Here is a 22,404-nt window from a genome sequence, read left to right on the forward strand (position 1 = left end):
AACGCAACAGTAACCACTTTCTGTAACTATCCAATCACTGAATGTCACTTTCAGTTCCTTATTTGCATATGCGGACCTGAGTGAAAAGTATCTACAGTATCCCCCTGCTGGCCCAGGGTGAGAACTTCAGTATATAACACTCCCCATTAGGAATTTCCCATTGCATCGAAAGTAACTTCCTTTCCCACTAGGAAACATATTCTAAGTAACTTCAAAGTTTACATACTGTATGTGCCTTTACAACACCTAACAGGCAATGCTCCAAACCTGGGCAGAACAGCTTTGGCCTGGTTCTTGGTGGTTTTTTTGGACCAGATAACAACCTCAGAATATGGAAAAGACCCATGAATTATCACTAATATTATCTTAACTTTTATCCTGCCTTTTCCTCAGATTGGGACTCAAGGTGGCTTACGCAAGTTGAAATGACACAGATAAAATGGGGGGGGGAGGGAGAAGCTAAGACATACAAAAGACAACTGTTAAACAGCAATTAAACTCCAACGGAATTAAAACAAGGCACAAACCAAATCTATTTAAAACTAATGAAAGGAAAGTGAGCTGGTCTCAGACTGCCACCTAGTGGTGCAATGAAGTAGCAACTACTTCATCACTTATCTACCTATCCTATAACACAGGCATCCCCAACCTGCAGCCCTCCAGATGTTTTGGCCTACAACTCCCATGATCCCTAGCTAACAGGACCAGTGGTCAGGGATGATGGGAATTGTAGTCCAAAACATCTGGAGGGCTGAAGGTTGGGGATGCCTGCTAATGAGCATTCATATCGGTTCCCTGTTGTAGTTGTCCATGGGGTTTTCTTGGCAGGGATACTGGAGTGGCTAGTGATGTATGGAAGTGAGAGCTGGACCATAAAGAAGGCTGAACGCCGAAGAATTTTTTTTTAAATTTTTTATTGGTTTTACAATTTTTTTTTAAAACAATACAAACATATAAAAAGACATACAAACACGTATAATTTCATAACCTTTTTTTCCAAACCTTGTTTCTCAGACTCCCCCATACCTCCCCTTTCTGCATCCCAATGTCCAAAAGTTTTTAGCAACTCTAAATGTTTCTATCAATCCTCTGTCCTCTTAATCTTTCCTTCAGTCTAGTCTTATATCGCTGTAGCCCTTTCTTACTCAAAACCTCAACATTCTAACATTCATCAAGTTTATAATAGTCCTTAAGGTAGATTTTAAATTTCTTCCATTCTTCTTCCGCCGTCTCCTTTCCCTGATCACGGATTCTGCCAGTCATCTCGGCTAGTGTCATGTAGTCCATCACTTTCATCTGCCATTCTTCCAGGGTGGGTAGTTCTTGTGTCTTCCAATACTTTGCGATGAGTATTCTTGCTGCTGTTGTAGCAGACATAAAGAAAGTTCTGTCTCTCTTTAAGACCAATTGGCCGACAATGCCCAAGAGAAAGGCCTCTGGTTTCTTAGGGAAAGTACATTTAAGTACCTTTTTCATTTCATTATATATCATTTCCCAGAAAGCCTTAATCTTCGGGCATGTCCACCAAAGGTGATAGAAAGTACCTTCAGTTTCTTTACATTTCCAACACTTATTATCAGGCAAATGGTAAATTTTTGCTAGCTTGACTGGGGTCATGTACCACCTGTAGATCATTTTCATAATGTTTTCCTTTAAGGCATTACATGCCGTAAATTTAATACCGGTGTTCCACAACCATTCCCAGTCAGCAAACATAATGTTATGACCAATATCTTGTGCCCACTTAATCATAGCTGATTTAACTGTTTCATCTTGTGTATTCCATTTCAGCAGCAAATTATACATTCTTGACAAATTCTTAGTATTGGATTCTAACAGTTCGGTCTCTAATTTGGATTTTTCCACCTGAAAGCCAATTTTCCTGTCCTGTTTATAAACCTCCATTATTTGGTAATATTGAAGCCAGTCTTGTACTTTAGGTTTCAATTTCTCATGACTTTGTAATTTCAATTTATCTCCATCCTGTTCCAAAATTTCCCAATACTTTGGCCATCCGACCTCCATATTGAGTTTCTTCAATGCCTTAGCCTTCAAGGGTGACAACCATCTAGGGGTTTTGTTTTCCAACAAATCTTTATATCTTATCCAAACATTAAACAATGCTTTTCTGTCAATATGTTTTTTAAAGGCCCTATGCACCTTAATTTTATCATACCATAAATATGCATGCCAACCAAATGCATTATTAAAACCTTCCAAGTCCAAAATGTCTGTATTCTCGAGGAGCATCCACTCTTTCAGCCAGCAAAACGCTGCTGCTTCATAGTACAATTTTAAATCCGGCAGGGCAAATCCCCCTCTTTCTTTAGCATCCGTCAGTATTTTAAATTTAATTCTGGGCTTTTTGCCCTGCCAGACAAATTTAGAAATGTCTTTCTGCCACCTCTTGAAACATTCCATCTTGTCAAGAATCTGCAAGGTTTGAAACAAAAATAACATTCTAGGCAATACATTCATCTTGATAACTGCAATTCGGCCTAACATTGACAATTTCAAATTTGACCATATTTCTAGATCTTTTTTAATTTCTGACCAACATTTTTCATAATTGTCCTTATACAAGTTCAAATTTTTAGATGTCAAATAAACCCCTAGGTATTTCACCTTCTTAACCACTGTCAAACCTGTCTCTTCTTGAAATTTCTCCTTTCCCATAACTGATAAGTTTTTTTCTAAGACTTTAGTTTTTTGTTTATTCAGTTTGAATCCGGCTACCTGGCCAAATTGTTGAATTATCTCCAACACCCTTTTCGTACTAGTGTTTGGCTCTTGTAGGGTCAATACTAAGTCATCTGCAAATGCCCTTAACTTATAATGTTTAGCTCCGACCTGTACACCTTTAACCTGCTGGTCATTCCTAATCATATTCAGCAACACCTCCAGAACAGAAATGAAAAGCAATGGGGAAATTGGGCATCCCTGTCGTGTTCCTTTTTCTATCTTAAGTTCCTCAGTTATCACATTATTTACAATCAACTTGGTTTTTTTTCAGAGTATATCGCACCCATACCGTTCTCAAATCCTTGGCCTACCCCCATCCCCTGAAGATTCTTTTTCATAAAACTCCAATAGATATTGTCAAAGGCTTTCTCCGCGTCCACAAAGATCAGCACTGCTTTAGTGTTTATTTTCACCTCTAGCAATTCCAGAATATCTATTATATTCCTTACATTGTCTGATAGGTGCCTTTTTGGGAGAAAGCCTGCTTGGTCCTTATGAATCTTCTCCATCAACACTCTTTTAAATCTTTTTGCCAAAATGTCTGCAAAAATTTTGTAATCCACATTAAGTAATGATATTGGGCGGTAGTTCTTAAGTTGAGTCTTTTCAGTCTCTGTCTTTGGTATGAGTGAAATATACGCTTCTTTCCACGATTCTGGTGCCTTTTCCCCCTCTAAGATCTCATTACAGACTTCCTTTAACGGATGAACCAACCACTCCTTCAAAGATTTATAGTATCTGGAAGTCAGTCCATCTGGCCCTGGAGATTTGCCCAATTGCATGTCTTGAATGGCACCCTCTATCTCTTGTTCTGTTATTCGCTGGTTTAAATCCACCTTACTTTGATGAGAGATTTTTTGTAATCCATATTTATTAAGGAATTTATCTATATCCTCTTCATTTTGTGGTCCTTGAGAATAAAGTTTTTTAAAGTAACTCAGAAAGCAGTTTCTAATCTCATTGGGTTTAGATATGTTCTTTCCATCCACTTCTAGACTTGTAACTGTATTTAACTTCTGCCTTTTCTTCAATTGCCATGCCAGAAGTTTGCCACATTTATCTGCAGATTCAAATGTCTTTTGTCTCATTTGCTTTATCTTCCACTCAATCTCTTGATTCATCAATTCCATATATTGTGTTTGATATAACTTAATCTCTCTCAAAATCTCCTGGGACTTTGGTTTCGATCTTAATTTTTTCTCTCCTTCTTTTATCTTTTCCAAAATCTTTTCCTTCTTCTCATTCTGCTTTCTCTTTTTTATTGAGTTCTGTTGAATCAAAAATCCTCGCATCACGGCTTTGCTTGCGTCCCAGATCACTCTTTTTTCCACATCGGCCTTAAGATTTATTTCAAAATAGTCCTTTAAAGTTTTTGGGGCCTTCATGTGGATCTCTTTATCTCGAAACAGGGTGTCATTCATCCTCCATCTAAATTGACCAGTTGTTGTAAGTTTCATTTCCATCTTCACGGCGTTATGGTCGGAGCAAGTTTTTGGGCAGATTTCTACCTTCTTAATCTTTGGAGCCATCCCACTAGTAATCCAAATTTGATCAATTCTGGTCCAGGTCATCATTGCTTGAGAGAAAAAAGTTCCCTCTCTCTCAAGAGGGTTCCTTGTTCTCCATATGTCTATTAGGTCCATATTCTCCGTCATTTCAAAGAAGGTCTTCGGAAGTCTCCCTTCCTTGGAAATTGTCAGTCTTTGTGCCTTGTCCATATTTGTAGAAACCACACCGTTCATATCTCCCATAATTATCATATTGTAATCCAAATAGTCCATCAGAGTTTCATGGAGTTTCTTGAAGAATTCCGCCTTGCCTTCGTTTGGTGCATAAATTCCCACTATTAAAATTTTTTCTCCTTGTACTTGTATTTCCACTGCCAGATATCTTCCTTGTTCGTCTTTAAACATCATTTTTGGGACCCATTTTTCTTTTACATAAATCACGACTCCTCTTTTCTTAACTTTGTCCGATGAGATGAATTCTTGTCCTAATCTTTTATTTATAAGTAGTTTCCTGTGTGCTCTGGTTACATGGGTTTCTTGTAAACAAATCAAGTCCAATTGCTCTCTTTTCAAAATGTGGTATACTTGGCGTCTCTTCAAAGGCATGTTCAGCCCATTACAATTCCAGCTAAGGAATTGCAGGGCCATCTTGTTATTTTTCTGTTACTACTCCAACCGCTCCAAGTTGTTGCTCCTCCTCTGATGGTGCTGGGTTAAGTCCGTACGATAGGTTGAGAATGTCCAGTGCTCTCCTTTGTTCTGCAATTGGGTCCACAGTTCCCTTCTGTAAATCCTCTTGGTTTCTTTCCAGGAATCTTTCTTTATCTTGTATTGTCTTTATTTTCACCTTCTTTCCCTTGTAGTCAAAAGACAGTCCTTGTGGGTACTCCCACCTAAAAAGGATGGTGTTCTTCTTCAACAGATAGACCAGGTCCTTATAGAAAGTTCTCAACTCCAAAATATGTTTAGGGATGTCTTTAAAAATCTGTATAGATGAATTTTCAATTTGCAAGGCCCTTTGGTAATGTAAATTTAATATTTTATCTCTTTCTTCCTTCGATCTAAGGGTAATCAAACAGTCCCTCGGGGTCTTTCTGTTCTGTCTTCTGCCCAGTCTAAATGCTGTTGTTATTTTAATTTCTTCCTCCTCCAGGTCTTCCCAGAAATCAGCAAACTCTCGTGTTAAAAACTCCACTAGATTGTCTCCTTCGCTCTCGGGAATCAATCTTAATTTCAAATTTCTTTCCTTTCTCTGTAATTCCCACAAAGCCAGAGTTGTATCATGTTCATGTACTTTTTTAGCAATCGGTTCCAAATTCTCTTGAGTCTCTCCAGCAATAGTTCTAGCTTCCTCTGCAATCTTACGTGTTGCGGAATTTTCTTGGACCAGCTTATTTATAGATTCTGTATTCAAATCCAATCTTGCTGTTAGTTCTGTTAATTTCTGTGTATTTTCTGTACTCTGCTTTGTCAAATTCTCCAGAGACTGATTTATTTTGAGAAGCGCTTGTGTCACTGACTCCATAGAGGCAGCTGTCACTTTTTCTTGTCCTGTTATTCCTGTAGGAGTTACGCCAGTAATTGAGCCTCTTTTCTTTTGTTGCTGTTGCTGGTATTGTTGTTGCTTAGCCTTAGCTCTTGTGGTTATCTCTTCCGCTGGGCCACTCATGTCCCAAGGTCGTTCCCAGGAAAACAGTCCCCTGATGGAAAATTCCACTGTCCTAGACTGTTACAGCCGTTACTTTAGCCCTCTAGGGGGAGCAAACCAAAATGTCCAAGTATAGAGACAAAGAAGTTAAAATCAAGTATATCAGGAGGCTTGTAAAAATCTGTTACAGCACTTTTTCCAGTAGATACAATTTCAGCATGCTCCAATATACTGTAACAAGGTCCAAGAACTTTGTATCAGACAAAACTTCAACTATGTAACTTTCCCAGGAGTTAAAGACAGTTCAGTGCCTTAATGTCTTATTTGGCAGTCCGCTTCAGGGCATTAAGGCAGCAGAAGGCTTTTTTCTTTTTTAGATAAATCATGCAGTTCTTAATGTCCCTTTTTCCTCCCCTCTGCCCTGCTTGCTAGAGGGGAGATCTAAATCCAATGTCAGGTTTAAGTAGTCAAAAGATGTCTCATACGGATGCAGCTCTAGATTTCCGTTGCTTTAGCTGTCATGCAGTCGGGGGAAGGCAGACTTCCTTAATTTTTACCTTCCCCGTTTTCAGCCAAATTTTCTTTAAAGAAGTCCCAAATTAACGTTCAATCTTACTCACGGGTTTTTTTAGTTTCAGATTTGCAGGAAGGAATCGGCGCTCTCCGTCAATGGTGACGCGGCTTCACCCTGCGGGCTGGGTAGCGACTCTCAGCACCGCGCTCTCCCGATGCCGTTCCGGAGCCTTTAAAAAGGCTCTTTCTGCAGTAAGGGGGGGCGCTTCTGGTGCCCACCGAGTCTCCTTGTTCACAGGCTTCAGCGCCTGTGATTTTAGGGGTCCCCCGCTTGCCGTAGCGGGTCAGACCCGAACTCGCAGGGCAGTCCTCCTCCGGAGCTCGGAAAGAGGACCGCCATTAACGCTGGCGCCGACCGGAAGTCCTGATCGCCGAAGAATTGATGCTTTTGAATTATGGTGCTGGAGGAGACTCTGGAGAGTCCCATGGACTGCAAGAATATCAAACCTCTCCATTCTGAAGGAAATCAGCCCTGAGTGCTCACTGGAAGGACAGATCCTGAAGCTGAGGCTCCAATACTTTGGCCACCTCATGAGAAGAGAAGACTCCCTGGAAAAGACCCTGATGCTGGGAAAGATGGAGGGCACAAGGAGAAGGGGAGGACAGAGGATGAGATGGTTGGACAGTGTTCTCGAAGCCACTAATATGAGTCTGACCAAACTGCGGGAGGCAATGGAAGACAGGAGTGCCTGGCGTGCTTTGGTCCAGAGGGTCACGAAGAGGCAGACATGACTAAACAACAACAACAACAACAATCAGTTCCCTTGGGGGTGTTCGTACATCTTCCTGTTCGTTGTTTGTTCTTCCCATGCTTTCCCATGCCTGTCCCTGTCAGTTTCCAGACTGCATAAAATCTGATTCATTTCTGTTTCTTTTTAATATAATTTTAATCAAATTTTCTGTTTTACGATTCTGAATACTCATTTAAACATCCTTATAATATCAATGACTTCCCTTCCTCTCTTTCCGTGGTTCATTTTGCATACCATAAATCCCTGCATATTTTACATAAACTATACCATCCAGTGTTTCCATTATTACATCCATCAAAACTTGTTTACACTGTTGAATTTATCTTAAAGCTGCCAACGTTTTCAAGTGTACATCATCCCCCCCCATATAGTCAATAAACATTTTCCAATCTTCTCTAAACATATGTTCTTCTTGTTCTCTTATTCTGTAGGTTAAGTCTGCTAGCTGTGCATATTCTGTCAACTTAAGTTCCCATTCTTCTTTAATTGGGACCTCGCTCGTTTTCCATTTTGGGGCTAACGAAACATGGGCCGCAGTAGTGGCATACAAAAATAACCTTTTCTGACACCTGAGAATTTCTGTCTGAATTATCCCCAACAAAAGGACTCTTTTTTTTTTTTGAAAAGTACTTTAAAACATTTCCCCCCAGCTCATTATGAATTATTTCCCAACACTCTTTTACCCTTTTACAGGTCCACCACATATGAAAAAACATTCCCTCAGCCTCTTTGCCTCTCCAGCACTTATCTGATTCAGTCTTATACATCTTAGCAAACCTAGGTAAAGGTAAAGGGACCCCTGATTGTTAGGTCCAGTCGTGGACGACACTGGGGTTGTGGCGCTCATCTCGCTTTATTGGCCGAGGAGCCGGCGTACAGCTTCCGGGTCATGTGGCCAGCATGACTAAGCTGCTTCTGGCGAACCAGAGCAGCGCACGGAAACGCCGTTTACCTTCCCGCCTGGACTGGACCTAATGGTCAGGGGTCCCTTTACCTTCTTACATGCGTGAAATGGACTTTATATTTACGAAAAACAACAGAGGTGCTGTATGTAAGGAAACAGTAAAAGTCAGCTGCGAGAATGGACTAACGTCAAGAGAAGGATTATTAAATGGAGATCAAAGAAGGGTGAAGTGGCTACATGAGGAAGTAATGGACATATGTTTGCAACAGGAGCAGGGAACCTGATTCCCCCCCCCCCCCAAGGAATTGTATTAATTGTGTGATCTGGACTGATTTGTAATAATTTTGGAAACTAATTAAAAATATTAATTAAAAAAAGAAATAAGTGTTACATTTAAGGCAGTAGATAAAGGATTCAGAGAGAAACACCAAGGATGGGAAGTCAAAAGGTTTTAAGGGAATATTGCATTGAAACTGAACTGAATTTGCAAAACTGGATGAAAATTAATAAAAATGGATGCAAACGAAATTAATAAAAATGGATGCAAACGAAACAAAACACATGAGGAGACGACCCAGAGAGTTCTCAGTGAAGTGTGTTTTATTGTTCTTATGACAAGACTTTGAAGTCTTCTAGTGCCGGCGATGTAGTCAGGCAGGGGTGCCTACAATCCATGGGAATGGATGGTCGTCAAGGTTGGACTCAAGAATAGGCTGCCTTGCAGGTGCGCCCTGGCTAACTCAGTGCCCTGTCTCAGGCAGGCGGTGGGATCTGTTGTGAGCATCTATGAGGGCAAGTTCCAGCACAGGCAAGAACTCAGTGAACTTCAGCTTCCCATCACGGCTCTTGTCTGCTTTTTCAAACATCTTCTTGATGTAAGCATCCTGGCTCATACCGGGCTGCGGATAAGATTGAGGAGGAAGCAGGAAAGGGTTATATTTATTTGTTCATCATTATTATAAATTTCCCGCTCTTCACCCTAAGGTCCCGAGGCAGGTTACAAGATTAAAACACAACATGAAAACATTTTAATGCAACTTCCAGCCATAGAAATAAGGTGAGCTCTTAAAATATACATCTTCAGCATCTCCAAAGGCTGTATAAGGAAGGTGCCAGGCTCTGGAGACAAGAGTTCCACAGCTTTGGGGCCACAGCAGAGAAGACCCTGTCCTGCGTCACCACCACCACCCTGAACATCTGAGGGTGGAAGAACTACCAAGGGGTCCCACTCTCCCTTTCTCAGCACCCAAGGGGGTCTTGAGGAAAGGAGGTGGTCTTTGAGTTATTTGGGGACAGATTCCAGCTCCCATCAGCCCTATCAGTCATGGCCAGTGAGCAGGGGGTTGTGGGAGTTGTAGTCCTGCCCCTGGTCTTAGAAGAAGGCAAGAGCTGAGATGGTGGTCTCTCAGGCTCAGGAAAAGCAAGAGTTGGTCTAGTTCAGGGTTTCCCAAGTTTGGTTCTCCAGCTGTTTTTGGACTACATTTCCCATCATCCCTGGCCACTGGTCCTGCTAGCTAGGGATGATGGGAACTGTAGTCCCGAAACAGCTGGAGAACTAAGTTGGGGAAACTGGGGTCTAGTTAAAGGCCAAGGGAGCCACAAATGTTATTGCACTCCAACTCCCATCAGCTCTATCCAACATGACTAAGGGTCAGGAGATGATGGGAGTTGGAGTCCACCATCCTCTGGAGGGCCACGGGAACACACACACACACACCCCAGGACCAAGAGCTTTGCCCCCATCCCTGTGGCCACAGTTTTCCCAGCTGTCCATCCGTGCTTACAGGTAGAGTGTCCTTCAAGAAAGCCTGAGCTTGTTCCTTCAATAGCTTCTCGAACTCATTGAACTGCAGGTAGTCATCCATTGGGTTCCGAATGGCATACTGGTGGAAGATGTTGATTATGCACTCCAAAGACTTCTCCAGGAGAGTTTTCATCTTGCTAAGCCTTTGGGAGGATACAGAGGAGAGGGAGGAAAAGGGGAGAGGGGTTCAAGGCTCAGGGGAGTCAGCAGAGTAACCAACATGATGGCCTCAAGACGTTGCTGATTTCCAGCACATATAATCTCTGTAGTTGGTTGAACTACAACTCCCATCATCCTTGTCCACTGGACTCTGCAGGTTGTGGATCATGGGCATTGTAGTCCACTCACATCTGGGGATGACGAAGCCTGGGCTACACTTACTGGCCGCGGCTCTCCTAGAATTCAGGTGGGTGACATTCTCAGCCCTACTTCCTCCAAATCAAGTAAGATTCTACTCCTCATGGTTTTGAATGAAGGGCTGATTTAAAGTGCTGGCATCCAGGACCCAGAAAGAGCACATCAAAGCCCCTTGGAAGCAGCTTTTAAAATGAGCCTGAAAATTTGCCTACAAGACGTTTTTACTAGTCTGCTAAGCAAGGCTGAAAAATTTCCAGCTATGCCTCCAGTGTGGCCAGGGCAGTGAAAAATAAAATAAGATAATGGACTTTCTAACCAAGCAGGTGGGACGCGGGTGGCGCTGTGGGTTAAACCACAGAGCCTAGGACTTGCTGATCAGAAGGTTGGCGGTTCAAATCCCCACGACGGGGTGAGCTCCCATTGCTCTGTCCCAGCTCCTGCCAACCTAGCAGTTTGAAAGCACGTCAAAGTGCAAGTAGATAAATAGGTACCACTCTGGCGGGAAGGTAAACGGCGTTTCCGTGCACTGCTCTGGTTCACCAGAAGCGGCTTAGTCATGCTGGCCACATGACCCGGAAGCTGTATGCCAGCTCCCTCGGCCAATAAAGCGAGATGAGTGCCGCAACCCCAGAGTCGGCCACGACTGGACCTAATGGTCAGGGGTCCCTTTACCTTTAACTGAGCAGGTTGTCAGAAGATGGAAAGAAGGTTCGTTCTAGACTCCCTCCAGTAGCCCTAGGTATTTCTGCATTGGTAATGGAGGAAGGGACTCTGGGTTAGCCCTACTCAGAGCAGACCCATTGTAATGGATGGACTGGACTAGCTTAGCTCCATTCCTTTCAATGGGCTGACTCTGAATATCCCTTGGTCAGCTACTGCCCTCTCCTTCCTTGGCAGCTAGCAGCAAACCAAAGCAGGCAGAGGAGGAGCAGTTCCCATGGGAGGCTGCTTCCAAACCGCCTCCAGGTCGGCTGCCAAGAGATGAGGACTTACCTGAGTTTCCAAAGGGAGCAGGATCCGAGAAGAGAGGTGATGTGAATGCAGGCGTCGAGGCAGGCCGGTTTTTATAGCCTCCTCAGCTGCGGAAGAGTCTTGCAAATCATCCCCGGCTTGTGCTGATTTCCTCCCCTCTGGAAAGAGCCTCCCATTGCGAAATGTCAAATAAGCACCTGCCACACCCGCCTTGATGAAATCAAGAATGCATTTTGTCAAGTGTGACTTAGTTGAGATCCCTGCCTTGCAGAGGGCTAGAATAGATGACGCTCCGGGCCCCTTGAAACTCTGCAGTTCCATCGTTTTATGTTTTAAGAGAGGCGGTTCAGATACATGTCTGTCAAGTGACTGATTGAACTGCTTGTTTTGCCTCCCAAATAATAATAATAATAATAATAGAATAATTTATTGTTTATAACCCGCCCATCTGGCTGGGTTTCCCCAGCCACTCTGGGCAGCTCCAAACAGGATTGATGATGATGATGATGATGATGATACAGTGGACACTTGGGTTGCTAACGTGATCCGTGCGGAAGGCACGTTCGCAACCCGCAGCGTTTACAACCCACCCCCTTGCCTCTTAACACTCCCCTAAGTAATCCCACTTAGAGGAACACTGCATTAAGTAAAGGTAAAGGACTCCTGGGTGGTTACGTCCAGTCAAAGGCGACTATGGGGTTGGGGTGCTCATTTTGCTTTCAGGCCAAGGGAGTCGGCGTTTGTCCACAGACATCTTTCCAGGTCATGTGGCCAGCATGACTAAACCGCTTCTGGCATAATGGAACACCATGACGGAAACCAGAGCGCACAGAAACGCCGTTTACCTTCCAACCGCAGCAGTACCTATTTATCTGCTTGCCCTGGTGTGCTTTCAAATTGCTAGGTTGGCAGAAGCTGGGGCAGAGCAACAGGAGCTCACCCTGTCGCGGGGATTTGAACCACTGACCTTCTAATCGGCAAGCCCAAGAGGCTCAGTGGTTTAGACCACAGCACCACCCACCTCCCTGCCACTGCTTTACACCTCACCCAAACCCCAAACCCCTCCATTGTTCACTCAGAACTGCCCCCCCATCTTTTCACAACTTGCCCCAATCCTAAAATCCTCTTGCTGCTGCCGTACTCAGAGAAGAAAGGAATGAAGAGGCGAAAGTCTTTCTCCCGGCACTGACACTCATTTCCTTCTGTCGGAGGTGAAGAGAGAAGGGAAGAGAGATTTCATCCTCTTCATTCCCCTCAGCGAGCAGCAGGTGATCTACAGTGTGACGCCCTTTCCCCTTGCAAAAATATAATATAGTAAGATAAGCAAGACCCTGCCTCCTTGCTCTGCTGGCCTGCGACCCCACAGCACCAACCTGCCTGCTTCCCCCTTTCTGCCCATTGTTGCCATGCTGCCATGTGCATGGCCCCCTACTGGCGGCTGCACAAACTACAGCGTGCGGACTTTGCCCCTTGCAAAAAGTATCATTTGTTGTTTAGTCGTTTAGTCGTGTCCGACTCTTTGTGACCCCATAGACCAGAACACGCCAGGCACTCCTGTCTTCCACTGCCTCCCACAGTTTGATCAAACTCATGCTGGTAGCTTCAAGAACACTGTCCCACCATCTCATCCTCTGTCATCCCCTTCTCCTTGTGCCCTCAACCTTTCCCAACATCAGGGTCTTTTCCAGGGAGTCTTCTCTTCTCATGAGGTGGCCAAAGTATTGGAGCCTCAGCTTCAGGATCTGTCCTTCCAGTGAGCACTCAGGGCTGATTTCCTTCAGAATGGATAGGTAAACGGCGTTTCTCTGTGCTGCGCTGGCTCGCCAGATGCAGTTTGTCAAACTGGCCACGTGACCCGGAAGTGTCTCCAAACAGCGCTGGCCCCCGGCCTCTTAAGTGAGATGGGCGCACAACCCCAGAGCCGGACACGACTGGCCCGTACGGGCAGTGGTACCTTTACCTTTACTTTTTTACTCCTGGACCAAAGATAATTTTAAATAAAGTCCATTCAACCTCGGTTGAGGGGGGAGGGCATAATAAAACATTGTTAAATTCCTTGTTCAGCAGAAATCAAGAGCCTCCCCTATCTTTCCCTCAGTGTCAGACAGAATAATATAGCTACAACTACGCACATCTATTTTGCATGAGAGGTCAAGAATTTAAAAAAGCACCTTGTCCTCCTTCTTTGCTAGCTGTTGTAAGGGGTTTCAATCTTCATAAAAATCATTCAAATACCTTCAAAGATCCAAAGAGAAGATCTTGGCAGCTGATTGATTGCAGCCTGTTATAATATGCCGTTGCAGGAGCGCCTCATAATTAACACCAATATTCCAAATTAGTGAGGAACCGATCACAAATCATGACGGAGATGGAGGTTTGTCCCGTGGAGGACCTTAAAGTCCACAAATGACAATATTTTGGAGGTCCCAAGTCACAAGGTGATTAGATTGGTCTCAACTAGGGCCAGGGCCTTTTCAGTACTGGCCCCGTCTTGGTGGAATGCTCTGTCCCAAGAGACCAGGGCCCTGCGGGACTTGACATCTTTCCGCAGGGCCTGCAAGACAGAGCTGTTCTGCCTGGCTTTTGGTTTGGACTCAGTCTGACCCTTACGTTTCCCTCCCCTTATGGTTTTGACTTTTAAAATGAGGCTGCATTTTAAATTGCATTTTAACCTGTATTTTAAATTGTTTCTTTTTCTTTTTTCTTATTATGTTTTTACTGAAATTTTATTGGTGTTAGCCGCCCTGAGCCCGGCTCTGGCTGGGGCAGGTGGGGTATAAATAAAATTTATTATTATTATTATTATTATTAACAGAGACAGGCACGGCGATGGAGTCTCAGATTGCTTGGGAAGGACTTTGGAGGAGGAGGAGAATTAGGTAGCTATGGGAAGGCAGAGACCCCCACAACGGCATAATATGGGCAAGATCTACTGGGATGAATTGATGTGCTCACCAGGCCTGGGCTGAGCAGCCTTGTATCTTTTAAGAAAGAGTTTAATTTACAGTGGTGCCTCACAAGACGAAAAGAATCCGTTCTGTGATTCTCTTCGTCTAGCGGTTTTTTCGTCTTGCGAAACAAGCCCATTGACGGATTAGCGGATTAGCGCTATTAGCGCTATTTAGCGGCTTTTAGCGGCTTATCTGCTGATCGGATCAGCTGATAAGCGGCTTAGCGGCTTAGAAAAAGGGGGGGGGGAAGGGAAAAAACCCCAGCAGGAACTTGCAAGACATTGTCGTCTTGCGAAGCAAGCCCATAGGAAATTCGTTTTGCGAAGCACCTCCAAAACGGAAAACTCTTTCGTCTAGCGAGTTTTCCGTCTTGCGAGGCATTCGTCTTGCGGGGCACCACTGTACTTAACGCCATGTGATTTAGGGCGACCTATACCTACTAACCACGATGGCTATGCCTCAGGAATACTTCTGAATACCAATAGCCGGAAACAGCAGGAGGGGAGAGGGGTCCTGTATTCGAGTCCTGCTTGTGGGTTCCCATTGGGGCATCTGGGTTGGCCATTGTGAGAACAGGACGCTGGACTCAATGGGCCATTGACCTGATCCAGCAACCTCTTTTTATGCACTTACGTCTAAATGAGTAAACATCAGCATTGTGGCTGGTGCAACGTGGTCCATTATGAGAACACCCAACATTTTGGGGGTATGAAAACACGGAAAGCAGCGACGCCCGCCCACCCACGACTAATAACTCAGGCCGCCTTGCAAGCCTTGGAAAAGCCAGCTATTGCTTGTCGAATCTGGTAACCTGGATTGTGCAAATGGAGCCACAGAACAACTTGCTTGGCATATCAATGGAGGATTGCATATCAATGGCTAAGAGCAGTGGATAATTAAAGGAACCACACTAACAGGAAGGACAGGCAGATACCAGGCACTGGCTTGGAACAAATACAGTAACAAGGAAGAGAAGTTTGCCTTCATGATCAACTCACAACGTTCCTGAAGTCTATGGGGTGTTGTGAAACATAGTTCAATTGCCCGAGTTTCAGGTTCATGGTGCATATAAGGCTGGAGAACCCCTTTTCAGCCCCAGGGCCACATTCCCTCCTTAGCGAGGTTTTTTGGGGGGCATGGGCCAGTGGGCGGAGCCAGTGCAAGCAGGAACTAGAGAAGGGCTATTGTTTGGCGCAATCAGAAGTCTCAGGTTTGGTCTCTGGCATCCCCATGTAGGGCTCGGAGAGAGACACCCCTTACTTGATGTTACGGAAATATCTACGTGCGAGGCTGCTCAGTCACCCAGCTCATTGGGCAGAGCCCGCAGGTCCCTGCGGAATAAAGGAAGGAGTCCAGCCACCAACCGGAGCAAATAGCTGTAGACCAAAGTTTATTGCGCAACAGGTTCAAAGAGGAATTTTGAACCCTGAGGATGGGGTCACAAGGACTTTGGAACAACTGATTGGTTCAAAATTGGGAAAGGCGTACAACGAGGCTGTATATTGTCTCCCTGCTTATTTAACTTATATGCAGAATTCGTCATGCGAAAGGCTGGGCTGGATGAATCCCAAGCCAGAATTAAGATTGCCAGAAGAAATATCAACAACCTCAGATATGCAGATGACACAACCTTGATGACAGAAAGTGAGGAGGAATTAAGGAACCTTTTAATGAGGGTGAAAGAGGAGAGCGCAACATATGGTCTGAAGCTCAACATAAAAAAAAACCCGAAGATCATGGCCACTGGTCCCATCACCTGCTGGCATAAAGAAGGGGAAGAAATGGAGGCAGTGAGAGATTTTACTTTTTTGGGCTCCATGATCACTGCAGATGGTGACAGCAGCCACAAAATTAAAAGACGCCTGCTTCTTGGGAGAAAAGCAATGACAAACCTAGGCAGCATCTTAAAAAGCAGAGACATCACCTTGCCAACAAAGGTCCGTATAGTAAAAGTTATGGTTTTCCCAGTAGTGATGTATGGAAGTGAGAGCTGGACCATAAAGAAGGCTGATCACTGAAGAATTGATGCCTTTGAATTATGGTGCTGGAGGAGACTCTTGAGAGTCCCATGGACTGCAAGAAGATCCAACCTCTCCATTCTTAAGGAAATCAGCCCTGAGTGCTCACTGGAAGGACAGATCCTGAAGCTGAGGTTCCAATACTTTGGCCACCTCATGAGAAGAGAAGACTCCCTGGATAAGACCCTGATGTTGGAAAAGATGGAGGGCACAAGGAGAAGGGGATGACAGAGGACAAGATGGTTGGACAGTGTTCTCGAAGCTACCAGCATGAGTTTGACCAAACTGTGGGAGGCAGTGGAAGACAGGAGTGCCTGGCGTGCTCTGGCCCAGGGGGTCACAAAGAGTTGGACATGACTAAACAACTAAACAACAACAACAAAATTTTTATCCCAGCATACAGTTCATTAAGCATCATCACTACATCATTGCTATATCAGAAAAGGGGAAGGTTATACATGATGAATATAGGAAGGATGTGTTGGGGCAACAGGTGGATACAGGATATGTATTGGGAAGTACATTCTAAGCACCTACTACAAAGGGACGATAGAACTTTGATTTGCGTAGTCTGCCACCTGGGCAAGTCCAAAGGAGTGCTTTTGCCCAGCGATTGACACCTATGAGTACCTTCCTGTGAGTACGTGACCTCCTGCTTGAGGGATTATGGCGGGGATCAAGTAGTTTCCAAGTCCTTGACCAATGAAACAAATTGGGGGTGGAATGAAGGAAACTGGCAAAGGAGTTGATTTTATGTGGTTTTTAAAGCTAGGTAACTTCCCTGAGCTGTCAAGCTGAAAGGATACATTTATGCATAATATTTGTACCATTTAACAACTTTAAAGATGTGCCCCCCCCCGTAATTTCCATAACACTTGCAAATCCTGGAGAGCTGTTGCCAGTCAGTGTCCACAATACTGGCCTAGATGGACTACTGGCTTGACTCAGGGTTGCTGCCTTTGGCCAGGCAAAGTACAGGACAGATTGGGGGAGGAATAGGGGGTGGGGGCTAAAATGACTTTACCTGGTGAAGAAATGACTTCAGAGCAATCCATGACGATGACACACATGGTTCACCGTGTTTTATTCAACGAGAAAAATAACAAAAGCACTATAATGGACGAGTGTAAGAAAAATATTGAATGTTCAGGACCCTTCCTCCCCCTGCTGGTCCCCAGCAAGAAGTCCTGTGACTCCCTCTCAGATTCCCCCATCTGCCCCCCTTCTCTACTGGAGCTGGGCTGATTCCCTTCCCCAGAAGATGGGCTGCCTCTCCCAATCCCGTGACGTTTTATTCAACGAGAAAAATAACAAAAGCACTATAATGGACGAGTGTAAGAAAAATATTGAATGTTACAAGTGTAGCTGGGCTTTGTAATGCCCACTGGTTTGCTGCTGCCCCTTCAGAAACCGCCTTGTCTGTCTTGATGGCAACTTCCAGGAAACTCTATTACTCCTTTAAACTCATCGTGTATTTAAGCAAGTCAACTCATCGAGCTTAATCAAATGTCCAAGGGCCAATGAACATCATTAGTGTATTTAATAACATTGCCATTTAATAAGCTAAACTATTAATAATTATTTTCACAATATACAAAAAGAAGCATGCATCTACCTGCACACTTCCAAGACATTTGCCCTACATAGCTGCCTTGCCATCTCCCAGCTCTTTAGCATGCCTCCTTCCCTTCGTGGTGCCCAGCTCTCTGTTCATGTTCAGTTCTTGCCAATCTCTGAACAAGAAGCTGGAGAGTGGGATTATTAAAAACCCAGCAATGCTTCTCTTGTATTTTCAAACTCCCCTGGCTTTTGAGCAGTTAGGGATCCTGTTATGTACTGAGATGAATAGGACCCAAAATGCAGCAGTCTGATTGGTCCTAGAACAATAGGATCCAAAATGCATCAGTCTGATTGGTCCTAGAACAATAGGATTCAGAATGCAGCAGTCTGATTGGTCCTAGAACAATAGGATCCAAAATGCAGCAGTCTGATTGGTCCTAGAACAATAGGATCCAGAATACAGCAGTCTGATTGGTCCTAGAACAATAGGATCCAGAATGCAGCAGTCTGATTGGTCCTAGAACAATAGGATCCAAAATGCATCAGTCTGATTGGTCCTAGAACAATAGGATCCAAAATGTAGCAGTCTGATTGGTCCTAGAACAATAGGATCCAAAATGCAGCAGTCTGATTGGTCCACAGGAGCCACCCAATCCAACTCCAAGTGGAAGTGAATCCGCAACCTGATTGATCTACAGGAGAATCCCGGAATTAGCCAATCACATGGGGCCCATTGTGTAAATAATGTATATAAAGCAGACATTTCGGGGGAACTGGCCTTCCTCCCTACTATGAGCTGAATAAAGAGCATGAAATCCACACTTGACTCCGAGTATATTTCAGGGTTTCTCTGGCCGCCAACAACGCCTTAACCCCTTGCCCCTAAAGCGAAGAAGTTGAAGAATGACAAAGGGAGAGTGTGGTAGATCACTGCCAGTTTTTGATACTGGATAGTAGATCACAGCCTACTTGAACCCGGACATGCCTGGACTAGATGATCCTCAGGGTCCCTTCCAACTCTACAATTCTATAATACAACAAAGAGCACCTCCTTTCTTTGAATGGCTAGTTATGGCCCCCACAAATGTGTCTAGTCTGTGACTGCATTTTGGAAATGTGCTTGTTTGACAAAGGGCTACAGCTCATTGGTAGAGCCAGTGGCGTAGCGTGGGGGGTGCAGGGGGCCCCGGCCGCACCGGGCACAACATCTGGGGGTTAGGGTTAGGGGGCGCAAGTCCACGGGTTAGGGGGCGCAAATCCACGGGTTAGGGGGCACAAATTACTTGCCTTGCCCCGGGTGCTGACAACCCATGCTACGCCACTGGGTAGAGCCGTCTCTGCATGGACAAAGGCCGGAGGTCGAATTCCCGGCATTTCCAGCTGGGCTGAGAATGGCTCTGCCCAAAACCACGGAGAGCTGCTGCCAATCTGTGTTGATGCTACTGATCTAGGTGTGTCAAGGGTCTGACTCTGCTAAGTTCACGATTGGGAAATAATTGCCAAAGCTGCCTGAAGATGAGTCAGTCTCCTCAAAGGATCAACCTGTTTCAGAGTTCCAGTAAGTGATTTGGGATGTAGATGAGGACTTCCATTGGTTCTCCTTCCGGGTACCACATTTCAACAACAAGGACGCCTCTCTGTGTATTGGAACCAAAGGGTTTTCAACAGTGGATTGCAAAACCCTTGGTAGAACAAGTTTGGGAACTTTGGGACCTGGGGATCCTTTCTGTACAGCTGAGCTCACCACCTTCTTGCTAATGGGATTTTGCCTATCAAAGGGACGGATGGGCCAATTTGTCTACTTCTGTTTCTGTAATGGTTCAAGGGGTTGCTCGTGCGTAAGCCGGTGCCCACACCTGGCTGGGTTGCCTAAGTGAACCTTTTCTGTCCGGACAGCCACTCACCCGTGGCTGTCTCAATCGCTGGCAGAATCCGTCAGTGGGCGTTTCTTAAACTTCTCCCAGCAAATAAGTTATTTCATGCCCAGTCGCCTCCTACTTTCCCTGCGCGGAAGCCTTCTGCGCAAGGAGGGAGTAGGCAGCGGAGGACCCTTCCTCCCCCCGCTGGTCCCCGGCAAGGAGTCCTGTGACTCCCTCTCAGATTCCCCCATCTGCCCCCCTTCTCTACTGGAGCTGGGCTGATTCCCTTCCCCAGAAGATGGGCTGCCTCTCCCAATCCTGTGACGCTCTCTGGGATCCCTCTGGAGCTCTCTCTCTCCCTCCAGCACTGATGGCAGTTCCCTGACAGTTTCCTTCGGTTATTCGTTTCCCCCGTCTCAAATCCAGCTCCCAGCATGTCCACAACAGTTTGCATATCCGGCGCTGTGGTGCAAAGATCCTTCCGGCGGGGCACCCCCCTATTTCCCAGTGTTGCTGACCTTTTTAAAGGGGGGAACCCCAAAGTTGCTGACCTTTTTCTAGGGAGCTGCCACCATGCCAAGACATTATCTCTGCTTGGGAAAAGAAAACAGGAAACATGAACAAAGAACCAGTAAACAGTTAGGATGCAGCTTAACTGTATCAGAAAGGCACCCAGCCAATTTGGTTGCCCCTAAATATTCCTGCAGACATTTCTGAGATCATGCTCTTTCTAACGAGTGGCTTTGTTAATTGTCTTACTTTAAATGTTGTGATGATCCTATGCCCTTTTAAAACGTGGTTTTTGGGGGTGGGGGGTTATTACGGTTGTTGTTTTTATTTTGATTATGTATTTTGTGGTTTTATATTTTGATTTTATTCAGTGAAGTGCACCAAGACCTTGGGGTATAGGGTGGTATATAAATTCAAAAATTCAATTAATAATAATAATAACAATAATAATAACAATAATAATAATAATAATAATCCCACTTCCTACCATCCACATGCCCCTTTTTGTCCCTTTACACTGGCATGTTTTGCACCAGCTTTCTTTCAATTAGCATAAATAGATAAAACTGGAAGTGGAGGGGAGAGAGGTAGCAGTGAGAGAAGACAGACAGACACCCCCTCCCATATCCTATGCCTTCCTGCAGCAACACTCAGAAGGAAATCTGTCTCTGTATACAATTGGGCTTACTCTCAGGTGCATTTACATAGGATTATCTTTGCTGCAGGAATTATACCTTTATATTGCTTTTAATCATCACCTGCCCCAGGAAGGTGACCTTTGCAAAATGAAATTGCACAGCTGCGTTGCAAGATCAGAATAATAGTAATTATAATAATAATAATACTTTATTATTTATACCCCGCCCATCTGGCTGGGTTTCCCCAGCCACTCTGGGCGGCTTCCAACAGAATATTAAAATACAATAACCTATTAAACATTAAAAGCTTCCCTAAACAGGGCTGCCTTCAGATGTCTTCTAAAAGTCTGGTAGTTGTTCTTCTCTTTGACATCTGGTGGGAGGGCGTTCCACAGGGCAGGCGCCGCTACCGAGAAGGCCTTCTGCCTGGTTCCCTGTAACTTGGCTTCTCGCAATGAGGGAACCGCCAGAAGGCCCTCGGTGCGGGACCTCAGTGTCCGGGCAGAACAATGGGCGTGGAGACACTCTTTCAGGTATACTGGACCAAGGCTGTTTAGGGCTTTAAAGGTCAGCACCAACACTTTGAATTGTGCTCAGAAACGTACTGGGAGCCAGTGTAGGTCTTTCAAGACCCGTGTTATGTGGTCCCGGTGGCCGCCCCTAGTCACCAGTCTAGCTGCCACATTCTGGATTAGTTATTTCCTAGTCACCTTCAAAGGTTATTAAGCCACCAACTGATTGTCATCCTGCTCAAATCACTCTTGGGAATAGGCTGGACCACTTTTAGTCCAAGAAGGTTGAAAGGGCTGTTTAGCGGTGGCAGCGAAGCTAAAGACGAAGTCTAACTTTCTCTGCCTGGCTTCCTGCCCTCCCTCGACTGTTGCAGTGCAGGCTAGAAGGCATGGATACAAGAAACACAACTGCAATCAGGGCAACTTTGGCTCTTAATCATTGCACAAGAGTGGAAGGTGACAAAATGAAAGGTGTTTTCAGACGCATATGGAATTTGGTCAGGATTAATGACTTCCCATCAGGAAACAGGTTGTATGGTAATTCCTCGGTGGCACCCAGTCACTCCCTCATAAGCAGCTGAATCTTGTGTCATCACTATCGCTGAAATCCAGACTCAGGGAGGTATATATAAACAGTGCCAGGAGAGCCCTACATCACACCCACGGCTAGGAATCGGCTGGCAAGCTTGGTGAGTCTCTCTCTTATAACCCCTCTCTTTAGAGAAATGTTGCGCCAAAACCTGTCCTCCAGTGATTGCAATAACCGGTACATGGTGCTGCCACTGGAAATGTCTCAGAAAACTTCCACAGGTCCAAAACACAGTGGCTGGAGTCAGGGGTGGAGGAAGGGGGTTATGGTGGGGGCGTACCGCCCTGGGTGTCTTCGCTGAGGGGGGTGACATTTGGCAGCTGCGGGTGGGCAGCGCGCCAAATGTCTGCCATCGGTGACTCGTTCCGCCCCTGGTTGCAGGGCATGTGTGCCGCTCCATGCACCAGAGCGGCTATCCTGCGCCTGGGAGGGCACCCTCCGTGCCCCGCCCCCCTTGGGTGCGTGCCCGCCCTGGGCAGCGGGGTAAAATGTTCCGCTGCTGGCTGG

The 22,404-nt window shown here is 45.2% G+C and overlaps 1 protein-coding gene across 1 annotated transcript; it reads right to left on the bottom strand.

Moving 5' to 3' along the window:
• Nucleotides 1-8,704: 8,704 nt before the first annotated feature.
• Nucleotides 8,705-11,429, bottom strand: LOC308575273 (protein S100-A12-like). The gene is made up of 3 exons (XM_081173940.1): nt 11,282-11,429; nt 9,912-10,074; nt 8,705-9,026 (listed from the first exon to the last, which is right to left on the bottom strand). Exons 2-3 carry the CDS (start codon nt 10,062-10,064, stop codon nt 8,868-8,870), a joined length of 312 nt encoding a protein of 103 aa, XP_081030066.1. The 5' UTR covers nt 10,065-10,074; nt 11,282-11,429; the 3' UTR covers nt 8,705-8,867.
• Nucleotides 11,430-22,404: the final 10,975 nt, after the last annotated feature.

The sequence above is a fragment of the Podarcis bocagei genome, assembly GCF_964188305.1.
Source record: "Podarcis bocagei genome assembly, chromosome: 16".
Classification (NCBI taxonomy): domain Eukaryota; kingdom Metazoa; phylum Chordata; class Lepidosauria; order Squamata; family Lacertidae; genus Podarcis; species Podarcis bocagei.

Excerpts from the sequence above, each read along its gene's own strand:
- LOC308575273 (XM_081173940.1), bottom strand. The coding sequence starts at position 10,064 with ATGAAAACTCTCCTGGAGAAGTCTTTGGAGTGCATAATCAACATCTTC. Across the intron at positions 9,027-9,911 it reads TCTTGAAGGACACTCTACCT|CCCGGTATGAGCCAGGATGC; the intron begins GTAAGCACGGAT and ends TCTTATCCGCAG.